At 52.9% G+C, this 23263-nt stretch overlaps 10 protein-coding genes across 10 annotated transcripts; 3 read left to right on the top strand and 7 right to left on the bottom strand.

Moving 5' to 3' along the window:
* Positions 1-649: 649 nt before the first annotated feature.
* CKM354_000820400 (uncharacterized protein) lies at positions 650-1048 on the top strand (the record flags this gene model as incomplete). The annotated part of the gene is made up of 1 exon (XM_044803572.1): positions 650-1048. The coding sequence occupies one exon, from the start codon at positions 650-652 to the stop codon at positions 1046-1048; it is 399 nt and encodes a 132-aa protein (XP_044659507.1).
* Positions 1049-2146: 1098 nt separating this feature from the next.
* On the bottom strand, positions 2147-4145 carry CKM354_000820300 (uncharacterized protein; the record flags this gene model as incomplete). The annotated part of the gene is made up of 3 exons (XM_044803571.1): positions 2147-2248; positions 2301-4003; positions 4061-4145. The coding sequence occupies 3 exons, from the start codon at positions 4143-4145 to the stop codon at positions 2147-2149; spliced, it is 1890 nt and encodes a 629-aa protein (XP_044659506.1).
* Positions 4146-4784: 639 nt separating this feature from the next.
* CKM354_000820200 (uncharacterized protein) lies at positions 4785-6269 on the top strand (the record flags this gene model as incomplete). Its single annotated transcript, XM_044803570.1, has 1 exon — positions 4785-6269. The coding sequence occupies one exon, from the start codon at positions 4785-4787 to the stop codon at positions 6267-6269; it is 1485 nt and encodes a 494-aa protein (XP_044659505.1).
* A 177-nt stretch (positions 6270-6446) lies between these two features.
* Positions 6447-8207, bottom strand: CKM354_000820100 (chaperonin-containing T-complex subunit CCT8; the record flags this gene model as incomplete). The annotated part of the gene is made up of 2 exons (XM_044803569.1): positions 6447-8085; positions 8149-8207. 2 exons carry the CDS (start codon positions 8205-8207, stop codon positions 6447-6449), a joined length of 1698 nt encoding a protein of 565 aa, XP_044659504.1.
* A 611-nt stretch (positions 8208-8818) lies between these two features.
* On the bottom strand, positions 8819-13657 carry CKM354_000820000 (uncharacterized protein; the record flags this gene model as incomplete). The annotated part of the gene is made up of 1 exon (XM_044803568.1): positions 8819-13657. The coding sequence occupies one exon, from the start codon at positions 13655-13657 to the stop codon at positions 8819-8821; it is 4839 nt and encodes a 1612-aa protein (XP_044659503.1).
* Positions 13658-14211: 554 nt separating this feature from the next.
* CKM354_000819900 (uncharacterized protein) lies at positions 14212-16194 on the bottom strand (the record flags this gene model as incomplete). Its single annotated transcript, XM_044803567.1, has 1 exon — positions 14212-16194. One exon carries the CDS (start codon positions 16192-16194, stop codon positions 14212-14214), a length of 1983 nt encoding a protein of 660 aa, XP_044659502.1.
* Positions 16195-16734: 540 nt separating this feature from the next.
* CKM354_000819800 (uncharacterized protein) lies at positions 16735-17819 on the bottom strand (the record flags this gene model as incomplete). The annotated part of the gene is made up of 2 exons (XM_044803566.1): positions 16735-16941; positions 17067-17819. 2 exons carry the CDS (start codon positions 17817-17819, stop codon positions 16735-16737), a joined length of 960 nt encoding a protein of 319 aa, XP_044659501.1.
* A 443-nt stretch (positions 17820-18262) lies between these two features.
* On the bottom strand, positions 18263-19284 carry CKM354_000819700 (uncharacterized protein; the record flags this gene model as incomplete). The annotated part of the gene is made up of 2 exons (XM_044803565.1): positions 18263-19164; positions 19218-19284. 2 exons carry the CDS (start codon positions 19282-19284, stop codon positions 18263-18265), a joined length of 969 nt encoding a protein of 322 aa, XP_044659500.1.
* Positions 19285-19899: 615 nt separating this feature from the next.
* On the bottom strand, positions 19900-20607 carry CKM354_000819600 (dihydrofolate reductase; the record flags this gene model as incomplete). Its single annotated transcript, XM_044803564.1, has 1 exon — positions 19900-20607. One exon carries the CDS (start codon positions 20605-20607, stop codon positions 19900-19902), a length of 708 nt encoding a protein of 235 aa, XP_044659499.1.
* A 163-nt stretch (positions 20608-20770) lies between these two features.
* On the top strand, positions 20771-22621 carry CKM354_000819500 (uncharacterized protein; the record flags this gene model as incomplete). The annotated part of the gene is made up of 1 exon (XM_044803563.1): positions 20771-22621. One exon carries the CDS (start codon positions 20771-20773, stop codon positions 22619-22621), a length of 1851 nt encoding a protein of 616 aa, XP_044659498.1.
* Positions 22622-23263: the final 642 nt, after the last annotated feature.

Here is a 23263-nt window from a genome sequence, read left to right as displayed (position 1 = left end):
CGCCAGCGACTGCTTTCTGTCATTGCAAGAAGTCAATTGCGATTGTGGAGAAGTTATCAGATTGCGTTGGCAAAGCTAAATTGACCTTTTGGCATGTGCAAATATTGCACTTGATGGAAACGTGCGGGGACATCGCGGGGTTCTTGGTCTTGACTTTGGAGATGCAGTATTGGCAATCCCTCCGGACGCGGAGACTCATCCTACGGAATGCGAGTTCGTGTGCGGGCGTACAGCTGTTCTTGTGGTCCAGAAGGCGTAGCTGGACACCGGCGCGATACTGGCAGTTTCGGATTACATCAGCTTCTCTGCGAAGCTGATGTGAGATGAGACCGGAGAGTAATTTGTCGGATTTCGATGAAGCCGTGGCCGAAGAACAACACTAGAAGCAGCTGGGCACTCACACACAGAGTCACAAATCCGAGAAATGAGGCCGAAGAGAGAACAGCCATTCACGTGCATTGCGAATCATCGTGACCCTTGTGAGGCTCTGCGGAAACATTCTCGGAAGTGCTCGAGCCAGTCAGCAGCCCTAGCTTTCGCGGTTCGTCCGAGGTGATGTCAAGGAGTGCGCGAAGTTTTGAGACACACATCCATAGCACAGCAGAGCATAGCAGAAGCTGCCCTAGCACAACATCAATAATCGCACACCATGGCATCTCGTCGCCTCTCAATACAACTACTCCGGGCCTCTTCCCGCCCAAATCTCATCCCATCCCTCCGAAGCAGCTTCCCAGCAGCTCGCCTGCGGCGACAACGAACCCAACACCTCTCCACAACCTCTACCCTCCGAGCTAGCACTCCACAACCACCCGAATACCTCGACGCCAACGAACGCCGCATCTTCGACCTCCTCGTCCAAGACCTCTCACCCACCAAACTTGAAGTCCAAGACATCTCCGGCGGCTGCGGATCCATGTACGCTTTAGACATCGTATCGGAAGCCTTCAAAGGTCTCCCCGTCATCAAACAACACCGCCTCGTGAATAAAGTCTTGGGAGAGGAGATTAAGAAATGGCATGGAGTGCAATTGAAAACTAAAGCGCCGTAAGCGCGCCCATGCAGCAATGTATGCGCGAGTCATGGGGAAGCTGTGATGAGCTGATGTGGCGTATGATATGAATTGAGCCACTTTGGCGGTCTGTGTCAAGGTTATCGATTCCTGCTTCTCTCTTCTGTCTCTATCCTATGGGACGAGATGCAGGCTCACGGCCTCGCGGGGAGGGAGAGCTTTATCTCAGCTGAACATACTGGCTGCCGATGATCAGGAACAGGGAGGAAGCGTGCCTGCCTACCAGCGGAATTCCTGAAGACCAACCACAACATCTCCAATTGACGGTCCAACCACGGCCACAGTGTGATATCGCAAGCACGCAAGGCACGCAAGGCACGCAAGGCACGAAAATCCTCTTCCATGCACTCCGCATGACAGATGATACCATACCATCCGGCACATTCACGAGAGTTCAACATCGCATGGCATATAACGCACCTCATCGCGCTGCGCTACAACGCGGCTGAAACTTCTAAGCACGTACGCACACGCAGCAAGCATCTATCCATCATGTCGGCAAGTCCTAGCTTCGCAGATCGGCTGATGACTGGCGTGAAAGTGGAGAGCTCTCGATTGTTGACAAGGAGAGCAAAGCTGGTTTGTGATTAGTTATTGCTATTGCTTGTAGCAGCTATCACAATAGCTGAAAGCACACCGCTCAGTTTATCGGGACGCATGAGGCTTCTTGGCTGCTGGAGCTTCCCGGTTCATTGCTCTCCATGGAGGAAATCGCGGCAAAGGAAACGTGCAAGCAGGATTGCTGCTACGGACAGAAGCCATCAAAAATGTAATCTAGCTAGCGTCTGTACTATTAAGCTCCACACTCCCATCATGTATTGCATAGTCCCCCACTATACCAGAATATTCACGTGGAAAAGCTATCATTGCGGTGAAGGCTTGCAGCTTGCAAGTTCGAAGCACATAGCGGTCTGGCGAGAAAGTGGTCACGTTGCTGAGCGATACTGCGGGTGTTGCTTAATTTGCGATGATAACGCTGCAGAGTGCAGAGCTGATAGCCATACCAAGGTAATGCTCTATGCAAGATCGCCCTATCCTCTGGCACATGCATAACGCGAGCGAGCTCCTCCGGCCTGATTACAACCCCCGGACTTCGATCTTGTTGATCTCCACCTTTGCCTTCTCCCACTCCTCCAAGCTGCGTTTCGACCACTCCACGTGCGCTTTGGCGAAGTTGAGCTATGTCTGTGTTAGCATGCGGGAAGCTGACATTGAAGCAGACATCACTCACCATGTACATCCGCAAGTCATCTTCCTTCGTCCCTTGGAACCGACGAAGATCTTGCAGCACACCTGAACTAGCATCCTTGACGTCCTTCTGCGAGACTTCGAGCGCCTGCTCCAGCTGGGATAGACTCTCTTTGGTCTTGCCGAGATCATCTCTACGAGCGCGCTCCGGATCTTGGTCTGTAACACCTTGTATCGTATGGCTGACGCGACCGAAGATCTTGTTCACGATACCACTTGGACCTCGCTTGTGGCCACCGCTACTAGCGGATCTTGTCGGCGTATTGCCATACGGCACCTGAGAGCCGCCTTGCTCCGCGCTCGGAAAGGTCTCGCCCTGAGTGGGTGGAAAGTCACTGTCGACCGAAGCATTGTCGCCATCGCTCGTGCCGGGTCGGTTGCGATTGCTTCCACTGCTCGCGCTTCGTCTCGGTGTGTTGTGCATTCCAGAAGAAGTCATGTACTGCTCGATGCGCTTCGCCTCAATCTCACTCTGTTCGAGCTGAGCCAGCCTAGTCTTCTTCTTCTCAAGCTCGTCTCGGGTCATCTCTTCTTGAACACGCTTCAGCACCCGATACTTGAGCACACTTCGCACAACACCTGCAAACTGGGCGCTCTCTCGCATTGGCTCTGCGAAGCCAGCACTGAGTGCGGAAGTTAAATCGCGTGACTGTATGTATGTGAAATCGCAAGCTTGTCCAGCTTTCTCGATAGCATGTGCCACGCTGGTAGACTGTTCCGAAAGTGAGAAGGCGTTGTACCGCGCCCCAAGATCCATCAGGTCCTCGCCGAGACTTGTGAGGTGTCGAAGCAGCCGAGCATTGACTTTCTCCATTGAGCCCGTCAATAGCGTCTCAAGCTCTTTGGAGCTGTTCTCGAACGAAGAAAAGTAGGGATCCAGCTCGCTTTCGCTCAAGGTCTGGTTCAGAGGTGGAAATCTGGCATACTGTATCTGTGGCGTCGAATGTGCGGCAGCTGATGGAACTGCAGAATTGCGAGGAGGGGAAGTGGGTGTGCCCGACGCGGAAGAACCAGAGGATGAGCGCAACTTTGCGTTAGCAGCTGGAATCGGTAGCCACTGATGAGCAGTCGAGGGGTTGGCCGGATCGAGAGGTGGTGCTTTGAGGTTGTTTTTCGGTATACTGGCAGCTGGATGCGAGTGTAGCACTTCGTTCCAGCTCACGTTGGGGTCGAGGAATCTCCACCACACGCCGTCCTCCCGCACCTCTTTCATGCGCCTGCATCTGTTCAAGAAAGTCGCGAGCATGCGGGTCCGTAGCTCGATGATGCCCGCATCCTCCTTGGCTTTCGTAGGCTTCGCAGCGTAATCCGCGATACTGTGCTTCTCTGGGATGGGTGGGATGACCAGCGTGGGGTGCAAGTTGACCAGTGTTTGTCGCAGCGAGGCAAACTCCGAATAGCGTCTCCGCACTATGATTTCGCCGGTTCGTATTGTGTATGTGATGAAGCCCCCGCCGCCTTCGGTGTTCTTGCCTGCGTGGACAATCTCGATCTGTAGGTCGGGGTGCTCGTACAAGATCTGCTCTATCCTGCTGTCGTATCCTCCTTCTTTTGGCTGCACCTTGGGCGCCTTGATCTGGCTGTCGTCGAGGTCCTCATCGCTCAAGTCGTTTGGTCGGGAGAGGAAGTTCGGCGGCTGATCGAGTGACGAGCGGCCAGATGGTGGGGTCGATGCTCGATTGTATTCTTGGGGAGTTGTTAGTGGCTACCGCGCGGGAGAATGGATCATCGAGGTTCACGCACGATCTGTAGGCGATTGAATGTCGCTGGTCTCGGAGTCGCGACGCTCAAACGAGCCGTAGGGGTTGTTGTCCTCGTCGTCCCACATGTTGCCTGCCTGCCTAGCGCCGCCTGCTGCTGTCTGCCGTGCCCTGCTGCCCTGCGCTGAGGATGAAAGAAATGCGCAGTGCCGCTCGCGATCACGCTGCGGCTCGTGTTGATCGGGAGATTGTGTTTGCGAAGCCCAAATAGATTGCTGGGCGAGCTCCCGCAGCTGTGGTTGACATGCTGCACTCAAGGTTCCTTCCGCCAACTCGTGATGACATGCGCCGAGACGTGGAGAAGTGAAGGGAGATCGCTTACCTTCGTCGGAAGACGGACTTTCTATCGTCGCCAGCCACACTTCGCAGCCTTCCATCGCCAGAGACTTACCGTCGGTCGTGTCGAGTGAAATGTTCATGTTGGTGACGCAGTGAAGGTGACTGCACGTGGAAGAGAAAAGCCTCAGGTCGAGGCGCCACAGCGCGTTGAAACAGAAACGTTCGCGGAGCCGCTGCATGCAGGAGCAAACACGGCCTCACTTGCGCTCTTCCTCGACGCCAACTTCACGGCTGCATCGCCTTCTGCTGTTAAAATGGGCTGAACACTCTCTCACCGCCCTTGCCATTCACCTCAGAGACACGCGCAAACAGCATGAATGACGGGTGAACCAACGCAATGTGGAATATCTCGGGTAAAGGTCACAAGCATGAATGCTGCCAGCACCGATGGCTCATCAATATCACCGGATGCCGCGACAGAGGCGAGGCGTGACTCCAAAGATCCCGCGCATTGCAACGATACCTCTTCTATCGACAAGAAGCGATCCCAGGCCACCGATATGTCCTCCGAGCCATATATAACTCCGACCACCCCAGTTACGGATCGCGATGCAGGCATCAGTTCTTCTCGCTCCTCGACCGAGGTGTCCGTCTCAGGATCAGAGGCCGCAGCTTCGAATCCCGCCATGCTCTGGGAAAGTGTTGATCCGGAGTTCTCAGATGTTGTACCGGCCGCTGGAAAGGGGCTGCCTCTGAGGCTTTCCAGCTTGTACACTTACCGTAGCTTTGGTCATCCTCATGCAACACCCCATCACTCGGTGAACGCATCGTATGCGGAGCCCTTCTGGCATCAATTTCCAAAGTGGGCGACTCCTGGCAATCGTCTGCGCTACGATCCCTCGCTAGACAAGTTCTCGTACCACCTGTCGTCCTCCACTTCTTGTTCGTACAACGGAATCTCGTCATGGACTTGCCCTGTAACACGACCAATGGAAGGTATACCAGGCTATCGAGAGTCTAAGGAGCCCGTGGATGTTTACCTTGGTGAGACCTTCGTTCAAAAAGTGCCACTGAGGCTGCTGCTACGATTTTCCACCGTAGCACGACGCCTGTTCAAGCTTCAAGGCCCTCGTGCTCAGGACACGAGCTACCATAATTTTGAGCCATCGTTGTCGAAACTACGAAATACGCCCTCCAGCAACAGCGAGTGTCGTCGTTCGCTCCGAACAGGTACACCCAAGTCCAACACTCCCAAGCAAATCATCCTGGACCTTGACGCCCCGCGACTTCCCTCAATAAAAGCCATACAATCAATCATCGAATGGATGCAGATCGTCGAGCCAACCCCATCAGGCACCCGTCTCCCGGCATTTGCTCCAGGCAATTTCTCCCAAATGCAAACCTCCGACCTCATAGACCTCTACCAAGCCATAATGCTATTCGAAATCCGACCTCGACCCGTCTGGCAGAATCTCTTCGATGAGCTCAAACACCGCATTATCCAGAAAAAGCCCACTGTCGCGTTACTCACACACTTACGCTTGTCTTTACCGATTTCCGATCCAATTCTGACGCACGCCCTCAGAGCCGTAATGAAATATCGGAATCAAGGGGCGTATCTGTCAGGTGGCGGATGGGAAGCAATGCGAGATTTTCTTTTCGCGAGTGGCGATGATGTGCTTGGGGCAAAGGCGGAGGAGATTCTAGCGAGGTATGATAATGATTATGGGCGAATGTTAGCAGAACGGGAAACCTCTGGATGTGATAATGAGGACGCGCAACAAATGACAAAATGTGAAGAAAGCGATGATAGGAGTAGCAACGCCATTCCGATCCGGAGGAGACGAAATCGAAGAGCACAGCAATCGCGAGGGCGGGTTGAAGAAGCTGGATCGGAAAGTAGTGTTCAGTGAGCAAATAATTGCTTTCGGCTTCAAACAAGAAAGCTGATCATTCGTTTCGCGCGGGTATACTACATACCATTTCATCACGCCTCTAGGCTAGCCAGCCAGCGCCTTCTATGCTTCTCTTGCTCTCTTGTCATGATCCTTGCATACACAATCAAGTTACACAGCTTTCGCGCGAAACATCTAATCCTCGTCCCAGTTGGCATTAGGTTGCGGCGGCTTGGGCCCACCAGCCTGTCTCGCCACAATAATCTGATCAACACTGAGCACCGTCCTCGCGGCTTCAGTCGCAAGTTTGATCGCCCAGCTCTTCGTAACCATGAGGTCGAGGATGCCCTCGTCCTCGGCGTCCAGCGTTCCGCTACCAGATGACCCGCTGGTATCGAGATCCACGCCAATGGCTGGGACATCCTCCTCTTCGCTGTCGGATTTCGGCTTACAGGATCCGTCGCGTTGAGATTGTTGTGCATGAGCAGTGTACAATCTCGCGAGCACTTCTGTAGCGTCGAGACCTGCTGACTCGGCGAGTGTGCGGGGGATGACTTCGAACCCTTCGGCGTATTTTCTTATGGCGTATTGTGCGAGACCGGAGGTCTTGTCTGCGAGGGCTGTGATGCGCTCAATGAGTTGCATTTCTGTTGCGCCCGCACCAGGTACTAATCTGGGGTCTCTGGTGATAGCTTTGACAACGTTGACGCCGTCGTCGACTGCTCGCTCGACATCGTCGAGGTGGTTTTGTGTTGCGCCGCGGAGGACGAGTGTGGCTGTTCGGGTCTGTTCGTTCTCTTGTCTGAAGACTGTGACTCTGTCGCCGCCGATTTCGAGCGTCTCGACGATGTCGATGCTGCCCATCTCGTCTGGCATGGGTGCTCCAAGACGTGCCAGTGGTGTTGCGCCGATAACGCGGCATAGACGTCGGAGCTCGAATTTCGATAGAACCTTGATCACCAGAATGCCGAATCTGTTGAGGTAGTGCATCGCCAGTTCTCCCACAGTCGCACCAGCCACGACAACGCGAAGACCAGAATCGTGCAGTTCCTTGATCGCATTCTCCATTTGTGACTCCTCGCCCTTGGTGAAGTTCAACAGCTCCTTACTGTTCTTGATGAGCACCGTACCCTTGGTCTCCGTTTGCGAAATGTCGATCGGACAGCTGAACACACCAACCTTTGCCTTTTGTGCCTTCTTCACAGTTCCATCTGGTTCTCGTCCAAACACCATACCCTTCACAACCCTGCTCTGCTCCAATCCACCTCCCATAATCTTCACAACCCGCACATTATCCACATTGAAGTTGTAAGGATTCTTTGGCAGAACAGCAAGCACAGCCTCCGCAACCAAATCAGCCAGGAATTCCTCATTCCCGCTCTGCTTAGCCGCGATGACAGTCTTCAACGCCTTTGCCAACTCTTCCTGGTTCCTAATGTCCTCCACCTTATCAATCTCCAATTGCTCCAGCGCCTCCAACGCTGCTTTTCCAGCTCTCTCGTATCCCTGCACAATCTCACTCGTCTTCAAACCCATTCTAATCAACTCTTCCGCCTTCTTCAACAGCTCTCCCGCGAACACAATCACCATATTCGTCGCATCTCCCATTTCTGCCTCTTGTTGCTGGGACGCCATGACAAGGAGTTTCGCAGCGGGGTGTACGACTTCGAGTTCGCGGAGAATTGTTGCAGCATCGTTGGTCAGGATCATTTTTTGGAGGTGGTTGATCACGATTTTGTTGCGGCCATAGGGACCTAGGGAGGTCTGAACTGTCGAGGCGATTTGGCGACAGGCATCGATGTTGCGGATTACGGCTCCGTCTTCTGCATCGTAGCTGCGAGGGCACTGTTAGCTGTTTGTTCGCTATCGCTGAAGTGGCTTGACTTGTGCTGCATACTTTTGGTAGCCGGGCTTGAAAAGCCCAGCATTGGGCGCACCTGGTATTGAGAGCGACATGGCGTTATGTGAGCAGCTTTTACCAAGTTGCGGTGATGTCGAGTGGGTGATGTGCTGTTTCCCAAATTTTGGGCGAGCTTAGGCGCGTCTGCCTTCTGCCGCCGCCGCCACGCCACGAGTAATCTCGATGCCTGAGGCACCAACGGCTTGCCGATATGATGATATTTTGTCTGATATGAGAGAAGCTTCCTCTTTTCAATCGGACGAACAGACCCGATATGGAAGGATACGGAGAGACAATTCGCTAGAAGATATCTAATTAATTGAATCAATCTGCATGGCAAAAACAGGGAAGCGACTCAAGTCATTCAATTGGTATGCTGAAGCGGATGGTGTAAGTGAGATATTTACGAGAATTGTGATGATTTGGAACGAGACGAGTGATTGTTCCTCTTTTTTACGTCTTTGACTGCATATTGCCAGCCAGGTCAACATCCTTACACGAAAACCTCGACATCATCTTAGATTGGAAATTGCGAAAATGACACCATCGCTATGCTCAAATATTGCCCTCCCATCCGTTGCAACGCCTAGTATGTACATCCCATCGCTCTTTCTATCATCTACAGCTTTCTCCACCAAGGGTATCTGTGCCGGCGTTCGGCTGAATCTCAATCAGAGGGTACGTAGGTCAGTACAGGTTTCTCTCTCAAAGTGCTCTGTTGCGAATGCTCTATCTTTTCATGATGGGACTCTTCTCTCGTGGCCCTGGGTTTCGTGAACTTGGCGTGTTGCTCCGGTAGCTTTTGTCCAACGTCGTAGTGCATCGAGGGTGCGTACAGCGCTTTTGAAGATGAGTCGGCCTGTACAAGAATGTGCCTCGAGATGATTTTCCGCAAATGCTTAACATGCCCACGCTGAGACTCTTCTCTCAAGCTCACGGGCTCAGTGAACTCGACATGCTGCTCTGGGGGGTTATCTTGGGGGCCGTCGTGCAGCAGTGGAGTATGTGCTGTCTTTGACTCGGCTTTCGTGCTCATCGGCTCTGCAAAGCCGTCGCGCTGCTCCTGGGGTCCAATTGTCGCGCCTTCATGCTGTGGTGGCGTGTACGCTAGCCGCGAATTCTCGCTTGTCTTCGTAAGCCCAGATTCATGCTGCTCCACGAGCATATCTCCCAGGTGTTCACGCAGCGGTGATGTGAACGATGCCTTTGACTCTTCTCTCGTTTCCGGAAGCGCAAAGGGCTCAACATGCGGCCGCTGCTGCTGCTGGAGCCCATCTGTTGTGTCGTCGTGGAGCAGTGGTGTATATGCTGCCTTCGATGAAGGCTTGCCTGATAGATCTTTCGGGAGCTTGCCGTTATTGCTCCTCAGGAGTGCGAGATACTGTTTGAGGGATACAGGTCGGCCGCCGGGAATTGCAGGGTTCGCTTTTTTGAACTGCCGGTACTGCCTTGCCCGCAAGCTTTGAAACACTGCAGTGGTCTTCTGCCTCTCACCGAACCTCGTGCGTAGCCATTCTTTACGAAACGAGGCTCGAGCGATGCGCCTGCAGCGTGACCGGGCTCGGCAGGCCGTGTACATCTGAGTGACTTGCTTGTTCAAGATCGTGGAACCTTCGCCCGATCTCCTCTTGTAGTATTCATGCTCAAGCTGCACAAGGTACTGTCGTTCCTCGTCACTGGATGCTTGCTGGTAGCGTGCCGCAAGACGTAAAACAGCGACAAACTTGAAACCAAGGCGTCTGGCATTGTTCCGCTGAACCATGCGCTGATGTATACAAAGCACCCGCACTGTTTTCAATCGACGTAGAGTCATCGGGTCTACCGATTTTCGTTGACTTCGAGGTAGATGTGGAAACCTTTCGAATGCCTTTGGACTGGTGCGCAAACGATGCAAGAAGTTGCGAGTGATCCGCATCTTCTCACCTAGAACCTTGCGCACGACCCATATAATGCCCTTGAGGTGCTTGAGTGCCTTGAAGCCCTTCAAGAAGACAGTCATCGTGACAATGTCAGGTGGATCGTGGCTGCCCCATCTGTCCCTACAAACGAAGTTAAGTAAGTCGATGCCGAGAGCAGGCTCATGATTGTCGATCAAGAGATTTGCAGCTGACACGCCCACGTAATGTGATACTGGCCAGCCATTCCGAGCATTCGCAAGATAGTACTCCATCACTCTATCTCGTAACTTTGCAAGATCTCGCTTGTCCTCGCGACGCATCATCCGCATTTCTCTGATGAGAATCGGCGCTGAGGCGCAGCTTGCATTGAAACCGGCGTCTTGCGCTGCCAGCATGATTTGCTTGGCTCCATCGATGGCGCCGTTGTCCAGACGGATGCGTGCCTGCACAGCTACAGACAGCGCCAAAGGTGACGAGGGACGTCCAGTTGGCCCAAGAGATTTCTCGTACAGGTCAAGGACTTCCACGAATCTTTTCGCGGAATACTCCAGAACCATGTTCGATACCTGCTTACGTGCAGACACTGAGCTGCCATGACCAGAGTATCCGATCTCCTGCTTTCCAGAGAACGCGCCAATGCGTGTTGGAAGGCGACCGATATCTTGCTTGCTGTTCTCGCTCTCGCGCCTGTGTACTTGGGGTTGTCCTAGGGTCGACTGCGCGACACCAGCGGTGGCCGGTGCGACTGTTTCGCGATCAGCTGAAAGCGCGTCCCGTGTAGTCCGAGCTGTCTCTTTACGTCGCGGGCTGAGCTCCATTGCCGCGTCGTCTTCCGCAGCATAGTAGTCTTGGATAACCCTTTCGAAAGGCTCGATGGCAGCGTCGTCACTAATTTCGGCCATAAGATCAGGGCTCTCTGCTTCCACAAGAGCGCCTTGTCTGCTCCCCAGTGGTATGTCGTTGGGCTCCCAGCGTACATTTCCTTCAGAGGCGGGATGCACATCGTGCAAATCGTGCTTCGCATCCGCGCTTGGCAGCGGATTCTCACGAACGCCCGACATCTGCTCTTTCTGCGAAGACCGATACTTTTGAATACCTGCCCGTGTCTGCAGCTGTGTCCTTCCAATGGGCAAAGGTATAATCTCGCTGTTTTCTGTTACGCGCTGCAAATTGATCTCTGCTGCGAGCTGTACTGCCTGTTGATATTTGGTGTCCAACTCTCTCATATCGTAAGCAATGGCCTCTTTGACGATGCCCCTCAAACTGCCTGCTTGCAAGTAAGGCACAGCCCTGTATAACCGTCGGGAGAAGTGCATGAGCAACGTGTGCGGTGTGCGAACCTCACGATAATGAGAACGAAACATTGTCGTTACCGTATCTGCATCCAGAACGGACTCGACACCAAAAGATTGCATGTAATGTAGCCAATCCAGAATCGGGCTGGGCTCATCTGGTGTCATTTCAGATGCTAACTTTCGTAGCATGGTCCTCGCGGTCGCCGCAGTGGGAACAAATCTGACACGTGCCACCAAGCCAGATATAAATTCCCAGGTCTCAGCTGCGCTGTGTCGCTGTCCATGTTTCATAACAGCATGATCCAATCGGTTCGTTGCGACTCTGTCGTCTGCGATCGAGAGCTGCGAGTCTGCAGCCGTCGATATCAACGTTGCAAACGCCTCCCAAGAATTCTTAGTGGCCAATGTCAAAGCCGCCAACGAGAATGAATCAGCTGATTCAAGGCGAGTAATCTGTGCGGATGACAGAATCTGAAGCCCGCGATCTGGTTGACCAGCCAAATTACAGATCTCAATTAATGCCATCTCAGGGGCTCCGACTGAGCCGGCCCAGACCTGCTCATCGATAAGATGAGCTCGGGCTTTTCTGAAATTCTCGTAGGCCGCAAATACGGCTGGAAGGCTGCGGGTACTCTGCCACATCTCTTTCAATTGCGCATCCGCTTGGGCAAAGAGAACCTCTTCCTTCCTCGGCTGGGTCAGCCCGCTGTAGAGCTTTTCAAGCAGCGCCATCGGTGGCGCTTCCATCGCGATGCATGCCATGGCCAGCGAAACTTTGCAGTCTTCATTGATGAAGTCAAGCACGGCGTATTGCCTATCTTGCGTCTCTGCTAGCCGTCTGCAGATTGGTTCTAGCAGATCGATTGACCTTGTCCTTCTGGCAAGTGTTGCTACATGGCTCAGACGGCGGCCAAAACGTGAGTTCCCGTCTTCCGTGTTGTGGAAGAAGGCATATCCCTTCAGCCACAGTTGCACAGAACATGCGAGCTTCCCACCATTGATAGAGGACTTGATGCACTGATCGACAAGTTCCTCGTACTGGGCTCTCGACTCATTGCTCACGGTCGTGCTCTCGAGGACAGAAAAGACCAGATTGTGGGCCAATTGATGATCCCTATGGGCACAGAGCGTTTCGTGCCGTGTAGTGAGCTCTCGCACTAAAAGCTCGCTGTCACAAAGCTCGATGTAGGCCATGGAGATCTGTTTCTTGTCCACGATTCCGCCAGAGAAGCTAGCAATACCCTCTACTACTGCGAGCTGTGCTCGCACACGGAGAGCATCTACCTGCTTAGCAAATATGGGCATCTTGAACAAGCTCCGGTAAAGCAGAAGAACGCTGTGCATGGGCGCTCTAGGCCTTTGTAAGAATCGGCGACATGATCCACAAATCATGAGAATCAGCTCTGGTGACAAAGCATCGAATTTGGCTAGCCACTTCATCAATTGCTTCACTTCCAACCTCATCCCACACATTGCAGAGAGATGCAGAAGAGACGAGGCCATGTGTTTCCAATGCTGATCCACACCTGCTGCGCCAACTCGTGCTGCAGAGACGAAGAATTTCTCCACTTCCCACATAACATCTTTGGCAGCTTCATAGGTATGGTCAATGCTGGGTGGACTGACCCGCGATGACCGCTGAAAAGCTTCTAAGGTGTGCAGCCTCGGGGGTCGAATTGGCCTTTGGCGATCTTCTCGACCATCGCTGCGAGTTTTAAGATGGTCAAGGCCAAACCGTATTTTGCGAATGATGCCTTGTGGTGCCAGACCTGGATCCATGGAACGTGCTTGAGACGGTACATGTACAGAGCGGACAATGCTAGCCTGCGTCGCTGAACCCATAGATTGCTCGTTTGGTGCGTCTTCACTTGTGCAGGAAGCCACTGAATTGTTCCTGTCCTCGACATTCTCACGAGGATGTCGCTTAGACGATCCTCGCAATCGTCTTCGTGTCCGGCCAGCTTGCTGCGCTACTTGCTCATACCCATTCTCCACGGCCGATGGCAGTTCCGCCGCTCGTACTGCACGTTCCTCAAGCTCGAATGCAGCCCCAAGGACTTCCTCTCCTGCTGAGATGGCATGTTTCTCGCGACTCTCGTCCGCTGATCGTCGTCGCCGATTCCGAACATGCTGAGGACTCTGCCTGATTCTCTTCGCGTTGTCTGCTATCTTCTGCACGACCAGCGTGCGTCGTCTGCGCTCCTCAGCGCATAGCGTAGCGACACCCACTGCAGTTCCAGAAGAAATGTAGGCGAGTTGGTAAAGGACCTTCAGGGCAGCCTTCGAAGGCACGGGTCGAGCGTTGCTGAACATTGCTGCAGCGCCATTGTGGGCTACTGATCAGCAGCGATGCATATGCGTTCGCGGATAATCGATTCGAGTGTTTTGAGTGTTCGTGCGTAGCCGATGATTTCCAGAACCAAAATGAAGCAGGTGGTGATGCATTGCATTTCGTCGGATACACGGTCGGAGAAACGACCGCGGGAATCGGATAAGTCGTCCGCATTTGGAAATCTGAGCCGGTGGTTCACTTCGTCACTCACAGCTGGCAGCGTCAGACCAAACAAAACATCGACAAAAAGCAACAAGAGATGGCGTGAAATCATTTTGATCTTCATCTTCGAAATCGAGAGCTGCTAGTCTGATGGTTACACAGCCTATACCACCTCTCTGCGATGCAATACCTTCCAAGTGTTCTCCATCTGCACCATGTGTGTCTTCTGCGAACCCCATCTCACATTGCTCGAACATTCCAAAGCACAACCTCTCTTCCTTCTCGTGCCAAGTGAAGGACACCCAGAGAATCTCATGAATCAACGCAACCGTACACGACAATGGGCGCAATGCTTCTCTCCTTCTGACCGAACTCATGCCGCCTTCCCCGAAAGAACCTTCCTCTGCTCAAGAGTGAGATACCCCTTCAACCAGTCGTAATCCTCTCTCGACCACTCTTCGATCGGGAATAGGTAGAGACCTTGCTTGTTCTCAAGTCTGAGAAATACTTGCTGCTTGGATATGCCTTCTAGCTTGCCAGCAAGCTTCCGGTTTGTCCAGCTTCGCGGCGGCGCACCAGTAATCACTTCGTCGGGATGTTGCACAGATTCACCTTCAGGTAGAGGTGAGTCGACGTCTCTGACAGGATTGACAGCCTGATGTGAGACTGAATCGTGTCTGATCGGCTGGGCATCTCGCTCACTCACAGCAGCGTCTCGAACTCCATTAGCTTCTTCTTCGGCACCATCATTGACAGCAGTAGCAGCTCTCTCATCTGCCACTTGAGAGGCAGCCGCTTGCGCAGTGGCTTGACTCCTGCTGAACAGCGTCCTCATATCCGCAAGGCTAACGTGCTCCTGAACATAATCCTTGTCGGCTTCGGTAAGATCCGCAAGCTTGATTGTTGCCTGAAATCGATCACTCAAACGCAGGACGTGTACTGACCGACGAGACACGCTCTCAAAGCGAGCGATGACCTCTTGCGCGGTCCATGAACGGAATGCGTCCGAAGTGCCCAGGCTCCGCGATTTGACGAGCGGCTTCCACGCATGAATGTCGATGTGTTTGCCATCCCTCATGTAGTTGAGCCACTTCTTGTCATCGTCGTTCATGGCGTAGCGGGATATGGCGATTTGTTCATTGCTCGATCGTTCCAGTAAGACCACAGTCGAAGGAGCAGTGTCGAAGAACTGCGCATCCAGGCCCACGTCAGTCCATTTTCTGTAGAGGGACTTCGGAGATGGTGCTCGAAACTTGGCCAATAGTGACGGTTTTGCTGCTGGGGTATCAGGTCCCGAGGGACTGGCTGGGCTCTGCGCCTGTAGGGGAGCCGAACGTTGCTGTGATGTTTGCTGTGGCCTCGATGGTGTTGCCGGTCGCTGACCAGAGGCCGCCACATCGTTCGGAGTGTTTGAAAATGTGGACGGAGTGGCACGGAGCTTTGCAGGCGCGGTATTGCTTTCCATAAGGCGAGCTTGTTTGGCTGATTTGCGAGTTTCGAGCTCTGGCGATGCCTTGCGCTTCAACGTCACGCACGGGGGCAAGCCATCCTCTGTGTCATGCTTGTTGGCGGTACCATGGTTGATTCCAGACAGAATCTGTCGCTGCTCCAAAGGTACATTCTGCTGAATCCAGGACAAGTCGTCGTTCGTCAGATCAGCCAGCTTGATCTTGCGCTTGATTCCACTCTCCTCGAGAATGAGGTGGACAGTCAGGAAAGAAACCTCTCCGAACTCAGCCCTAATACCTTCGGCGGTCCAGGATCGGTTCGGGGTTCCGTGATTGTTGTGAAGCTCAAAGAGGCTCTTCATACCCGCCTCGCCTCGACGACTTGCATTGCTTGCATCGAGTAATGGACCCGTAACCAACGTGTGGTACATGTGGTAGATTTCCTCGACGGGTTTGCCTAACGACCGCGAAAGAGGCTTCAGATCGACCAGCCCGAGATAGTCCGCGAAAGCACGATACTCCTCTGGCTTCCACTTTTCCCAGCAAGGTGGCTTGATTGAGAATGCATACGGATCGCGGTAGACCACCTGTTCGAGTGTCGAGAAGACTGGCGTGTAACGATCTGCGTACTCCGGCAAATCGTATAGACGACGTGGGGTTGGTTGGAAGTTGGTAGGTCTAGCTGGCGCTGCTGACGTAGCCGCCACTTCGTGTACTGTGTCATCAGCTGGTAGAAGAGCTGGTGGTGGTACTTGGGCTGGAGTTGGCGTTGCCTCGACATCATGCGCGACACTTGGTGGAGGTACTGAGGCTGACGCCTTGATTGCTGATGTGCTGAGCACCTGTGGAAGTTCTTCTTCTCCTCCTGATTCAGAGGCGATCTCAATGGCTTCATTGATAGTCGCCATGGTGGCTGAAATTGCTGTGCGCGCGGTCTTGTAGTATGCAAGTGAGTTGTGAAGGCGACGATGATCGTGGTATTGCGAAGGTTAGGCGGCAAGGTGGAAGCTGCAAAGAGAAAGCAAACGGCGAAGTGAGCTGAAGACCGGCGGCATGCCGGCTAATCGTTTATTCACGTACAATAGGAGCTCCTTCCTATTGACGTTGTTCAGAGCGTATTGTTGTCGACGAGATGCAGCAACTCACAATAGGCACAATAGCTAGTTCCTATTCTTCGGCTTATGACAATGCTCGCGGCATGCGGACTGCAGGTCGCTATTGCCGGCGCGTGGTTGCTAGAAAGTTGTGGTATTGGGCCAAAGTCAAGTCAGCGTGGGTGTGAGTAATGTCGAGCGCGAAAGGAAGGTTGTCCGCCTTCACGTGAATTGTGGGTAACTCGTGAAACTTGTAAAATCGCTTTCCGAATGTGCCAGTGCATTCTTGCGCTTCGGGTTGAGTGGGTGGTCGACGCTACCACCGCCGCGCCCTTCACTTCTCACCGAGACTCATCAAAGTGATCGCCTGACACCAGCCGCGAAGCGCTCACAACTGGTCACAACAAAGCCATATGTGTTCGCCGCGTTGAACTCGTAACACTCTTGTGCGTAGTGCGGACTCGTTGTTGCGGCGCCGTCACCCAGCAGGATAACATCGTAGCCTTTGCTGAAACAATCCGTGAGCGTGCCGCCAACGCACTGATCGGTATTCACACCGGTCTACGGATAGTCAGCTTCGCTCAGTCGACTCTGCACAAACGCCGTTGCGAATGCTTGCGTATCATCATCTCCGAAGGACAGCGAGCCAAGCAAAAATCAGTGAGAAAAGGAAAGGTGCCACTTACGAAGAACAAAGTCCGAATTCCCTCCTGCTTCAAGAATCGCTCAAGGGCCGTATCGACACCCCACATTCCGCTCATTCTATTCTTGTGGATCCATACATCCGGCAGCTTCTCCATCTGCCTGCCTTCTTCATAAACCCGATCGAGTGGCGAGAAGAGCGCAGCATTCCAACTGTCCCTCATGAGAACCCTTCCACCCTCGATATCTTTTCCAGTCTCAGGATCTCTCACAGGGCCGATATCACTCCCCACACCTTTGCGCCTCCTACTCCCTTTCTTTCCATGCTTGTCCACGCCAAAAGACACATCTATCCCCTCAAATTTCTCCTTCCCACTGCTATCAACAGTAGCCTCAAATCCAAAAGCTCTTTTCACAGCAGGTGGTAGCTCATAAACTTCTTGCTCTGTCAAACCCCAATTGACCCATACCACTCTGATGCCATGCTTCCTAGCCGCAGGAATGGCATGTTCGATCAACTGTTCTGCGGCTGCATGTCCAGCTCCTTTGCTTCGCCCGAGTGCAGGCGAGAGGAAGTAATTCTGCATGTCTATGATGATCAGAGCACTTTTCGCAGGATCGATCGTGATTGGCGCAGCAGTCGTTTCGATGGTAACGCTCGGTTGTACGGGAGGTGAAGTCGCTGTGGGAGGGTGCGTGAGGTCGAAACCTGATTGAGATGAGAAGAGCCAAAAGTTGTCTGCATTGCCAATAACGGCTTTGTGGTGCTGCTCGTCTTGGGCATTGCTCGTCGACATGGTGGCGACAATTTCTAGTGAGTTCAGAGAATTAGTGAGGCAAGCTGCTGAGAAGTTATAATGCCAAAGGACGGAAGAGAGGCGATGTCAGCGCAGCGGAACGAGAAGATATATGCTAAAGTCAGGTTACATGTCTTGACAGCATATCGTGTGTAGTGCATGTTGGTCGCAGGGTGTGCGATAAGTGTGAGAGCTTGAGAGCTCCAGATGTGGAGAACTTGTGAACTTGAACTGCCGCTTTTGAACTCAATTGTCGGGTGCCCGGCTAATTTGGATGTCTATACACTGTCGAGCTCGTCGTTCACGTCTCGGCGCCTGTTCTGAGCGCATAGCAGCAGATCTTGGGTATACTATATGGCGGACATACCTGAGCGACACTTGCGATTCCCAACTTCCAATAGTGGTCTGGTTCCACACCAGGACTCAACAGCTGCTTTACTTTCTTATTCTTGGTAATCGTTGCCAGGTAGCATTTCACGTCCCTTTTCAAGGATATCCTTCAGATACTCATAGACGGCGAAGGTGACAGCCTGCCCAGGTGCAACACGAGCGACACGAGGTGTAATACCCATCCAGAAAGCTCGTGCACCTTCCTGCTTGAACATTTGCGATGCGATAGTTGTGATACGACTCATAGCGGACTGTCCTGGCTCGGCTGGTGTTCGCTGCAGACGCGTCTTGATCGTGTCGATCGGGGCGTTGCAGAAAGGTCCAACGGCACCTGAGATCAATCCAATTGCGGCAGTCGTGTAGCCCGGTAGAGGTTTGGTAGGATCATCGCTTCTTTTTTGCATGATATCCTTGAGTTCTGTGTATGCGGTGAAGTTTGCAGCCTGGTTCGTGCCCTGGCGAAGGGCTGTGAGGGACACTCCACGGTACAGGGCGCCGACTCCTTCTTCCTTGATGACAGTGTAGCAAGCGTGAGCAGCATTGCGGTACTTTGGCACGTCGAGCGGATCAGCCATACTGTGGTGCTGAGCTTGCAGACGAATCTTCACAACCTCCATCGGACAGACCACAGCAACAGCTTCTGTCACACCTGCTGCCAGACCAGCCAGAAAGTTACCACTTCCCTTGATTGTGCCGTCTTCGTTTGCGAGAAGCTGCTTGTACCATTCGTAACTCGTGAACCGAATGGCCATCTTTGGAACGATACCCGTGAGAACGGCACCCAAACCCTTGTACAGACCAAGAGGTGTTTCTTTACGCGCGATCTCGACACCAGTCTTAATGAAGCCACGTCTCTTTCCACCTCGTTGTTGCCGTTTTGACAGCTGCATTCGCACCTTGATTGTATCGAGTGGGTGGCACGCAAGGGCCTCCATCATGCCGGCTCCTCCACCAGCTACGGGTCGTGGTTAGCAATTGGCCAGAACAGACTGCTGCTGATGTCCTTACCAATGAGATTGGTGGCTGCTGAGGCAGGCTTGCGGCCACCTGGGCCTGCTGTGCTTTTGGCAGACATTTCAGACGCCAGCTACTGTATAACAGTGTTTGTAGTCTATGGTAGCACCCAACGAGGGTAGAAACTGTTCAATTCGTCTGCAGGCAGGCGCTGATGGATGCTGAGCCCGTGAGCCAGAGTATGACTATAGAAGCAATGAGGCGAAAATTGTGAACGTGCAGAGAGCTCGAAATTGTCGCATGAGCTCGACCGGCAGGCCGAGGAAGTCATTGCAACCTTACGTAGGTTGGCCAAGCCTGGGTGCTAGTCGCGTCGACGCGGAGAGCTCTCCAGATTCTGGACGAGCGGAGATGGACCTCGGCCACAGGAGCTCGGGTGATCACGGGTTCGAGCGCTGAAAGGGAGTCCTCGGAAGTGAGGCCGGCGCGCCATGTGAAAGAACCAAGTAGTCGCAAGGCTCACGCCCGAGGACGAGCGCTGTTCAAACAGCTGCTCATAGCTGTGCCAACGTTCTGCCGACGTGCCTGACGCATATGACGCTGATGAGCTTTCATGTGCAGACCACTAAAGCTAGCGACAAGGTTCAGTGGAGCAGCGGGGACATCCTTTGCCGAGACCAGCACGTGTCAGGGCTCTCTGTGCTTCGTGATATCGAATTCGCGGACAATATTCTGATCACCTGGTACGCTCGAAAAGTTGAAAACGCAGCGAGACCAGTTCCTCGCCAGACTCTTGCTGAACAGGATTCTCTTCGAGCTCCTCCTGCACGAAGTCCCGCAGTTCTTCGTGCGTTGCACAGCGCCATTCACTGGAAGATTCCTGACCTTCGCCAAGGTCTATGGGAAAGAATGTGTCACAGTCGTAGTCCTTCTCGATGCGAGTCAGGAGAATCCGCTGCAGTTGTGGAAGTTCCAAAGCTGCTTTGTAGATGCTGCTGCCACCAATGACGAACGCACGGCCAACTGGCACCGACTTGCCAGCATTGATCGATTCTTCCAGTGTTTGCAAACCAGAAAGAATATCTGAAGCAACGACTACATCGTCCGGTATAGGTTGCAGCGAAGCTCGGTTCTGTGAACTAATCACGATGTGTGTCCGGTCTTTCAGTGGTCGAAATTTGGGCGGGATGCTTTCCCAAGTCTTGCGGCCCATGATGACCAAGTTCTGGCGCGTGCCTGACAGCATGGTTTCCTTCAGCTTATCAGACTGCAGCGAGCCAGTGTCTTTGGGCATAGATACACGCTTTGTGACGCGGGCGAAATAGGCCATGTCTTTCTTCAGCATTGGCCATGGTAATCCGCCTGCTCTTCCGATGCCATTCTTCGTTGTGGCTGCGACGATGATTGTCAGGGGGATCTGTGTGAGTGACATGCTTTCCGCCATGAGATCTGTTGTAGAAATGCCGATACCTTTTGCGTTGCAAAATCCACGAGATGGAAAGTCCGCCACACAAAAATGGCGCGTGTGGCCCGTGCCGAAGTCCAGCTTGAAGCTTTGCCCGATAGCTCCGTCCAACATCTGACATTGGACTTCCGATCTACTCTCGATGCTACAGCATTCCTTGAAGCGAGTCGCGGCCGTCTCGTCTTCGGCTCTGAAGTCCGATGCACAATGCAACATCTGCGCGTGCAGATGCGGGGCCACGTTCGGCAGCAATGGCTGCTCAGTTCGATGGTCAAGTTGGAGAAAGAGTCCTGCGGCGTGGAGGAAGATAGACGGCCTTAGTCTAAGGAAAGGGAGCGAGGAAGGCCCCAAAAAAGTGGTACAACTGCTCAAACGTGAGCACGAAAGAGGGTACTTCAGCACGGGTCCGGAGCAAGTGGCAGGATTCATCAAGGCATTTCACGCTCTTCAGCCCAACCTTCGCAGCTCGACCCCGATAGACCCAAGAAAGATGCGCGAGATAATGGATGCACACGATCTGTTGGACAAAGATTGCTGGCATATTCCGAACACTCTCCTCACCGTTGGAGACAAGTACGATCGAAACACTGCCAAGAGGATGCTGCTGTCCATGTCTCGTGCCGGCGTGGTCGAGGCTACGATCAGAATAATGGCACACGTTCTACTTGAGGCGAGAAGAAAACCTGAAAAGTTGAAGGCTCGAGAAATCGAATATGCTAAGCAGCATTTGTCACGGATTGCCAGCGAGAAAGAGAACTTTCGCGCCATGGTCTGCGAGGGCAAAGTGGCACGTGCTCTTGGCAATGAAAAGCGAGCGATAGAGATGTGGACCGACGCAATGGCCGCAGCTGTCGAAGATGCGGAAGAGAAGGAGAGGCAGCGTCTTACTGGGTTCAAAGTTGTTCAGCAATTTGCATCAGACCCCTTGGAATTATCGAGCCCATGGATCGAGCTGATGTTACTACATCGTGAGAGATCTGAACGCAGAGGCAAAGACGAAATGCAACAATGTCGATGGGCCATGGAAGTTGGCTGCAAGCAAGACGATCCGATTTCCTTTTATCATGCATCCACGTTTGTGAAGCAGTATGATGCTCAGAACAACCATTTGCCGACGAGTGAATGGCTGTACTATGTCACGAAAGCTGCCGCATCGAATCATCCGATTGCTGCATATGAGCTGGGAAAGTTCTACGCCGAGAGCGGTTGGAAATATCTCGAGGACGAGCCACCAAATCACGTCAAACCAACACCTTTCGACTCGTTCCCATCGCCGACGGAAAATTCGATGCTGCAAAACGTGTTGCTCTTTTTCGGGCTTGCGAAGAAACCTGAAATCAAACCAGAAGAAAGTCTCTTTCACAATGCCATTTTCCCTCACTCAGCCAAAGAACGATATATGTTGGCTTTTGAATGGCTCCAGATAGCAGCGAAGTACTTTTATGCTCCTGCTTTTCTGTATCGCGCGCAATTGCATTTAGAGAAAAATCTTTGGGCGCAAGCTGACGCTCCTGAGGCAGCTGTCAAGATGACGGCAGATCGGTATGAGTATGCCAGCGAAGAAGACTACAAGGCGGGCAAAGCCATCCAACGACCGGAAGAAAAAGCAAAGGAAGATCCTCCAAATCCATTCTACAACCCTACCGAGGCTCGAAAATGGCTCCGCGAGATCTTCTTCGCCTACGAAGCGGACTTTTATTCTCAAGCGGTCAGAAAAGCACAAGCTGCAGCTGCCCGCCGTCGAAGAGGCGCCGCCGGGGCCGAGGAAGAAGACGAAATCCAGGATGCAGATTTGTTTTCCAAGCAGGGTGCCAACATTCAGAAATGGTTTCTGCATCCAGAAGTGCGGGATATGTACGAGGACGAACTCGCGGGCCTATACCGGCAAGCGAAGAAGATTTGTGACGACCATGGCTGGGATGTCTATGATACCGACAATGCTCTGATATACAAGGCGGGTAGTGGTAAGAGCAGGTCTCTCAATGTCAGCTAAACCAGTTTTTTTTTTTGGTTCAGCTGCCTTTCGATCATAAACAGAAGCATGAAGCACTTGTCAGCTATGGCTGCTTTTAACTGAACACAACAGTCTTCAGCTCACCACCTCACTATTTCTATGACCCAGTCGTGGTCAGGACTATCTAAAGTGTATGTGAACGTTGCAACCCAACATGTCGCCCATGGCTGTCCACGGCCTGTTTCTGCTACAACAAGCTCCCTTCAAGTCGATGAACGAGACAGAAACATCCACCTCTTGAATCTGCCTCAAAGTCAACACAGCATTAGCACAACATATTCTCCGTAGTCCACACTCTATACCACCCACGTGTGAAACCCCACCCCTTCTTCTTCAGCCCGTCCGATTGTGTAATCCTTGGCGACCAGGACCCTTTGGCTTTTCGAAGGATCCGGCCGATCGGACTGACATCACAGTACAGTTTTGGCGCCCCGGCGGGTAATGCGGACGAATGCGGAGTGCATGATGGCATGTCGTTGGTGGGATGTGTGATTGTGATGGGATACTCTCCAAATTTCTATTTGCTGTCCACATCGTACTTCTCGATGCTGTCGCACAGTTGATTTACTGCTGAATGAGAGAAATAGAAGACGATTGAGTATTGAAAACACTTGACATCGA

The sequence above is a fragment of the Cercospora kikuchii genome, assembly GCF_019650295.1.
Source record: "Cercospora kikuchii DNA, contig_00005, whole genome shotgun sequence".
Taxonomy (NCBI): domain Eukaryota; kingdom Fungi; phylum Ascomycota; class Dothideomycetes; order Mycosphaerellales; family Mycosphaerellaceae; genus Cercospora; species Cercospora kikuchii.
This window is presented reverse-complemented; position numbering and strand designations above follow the sequence as displayed.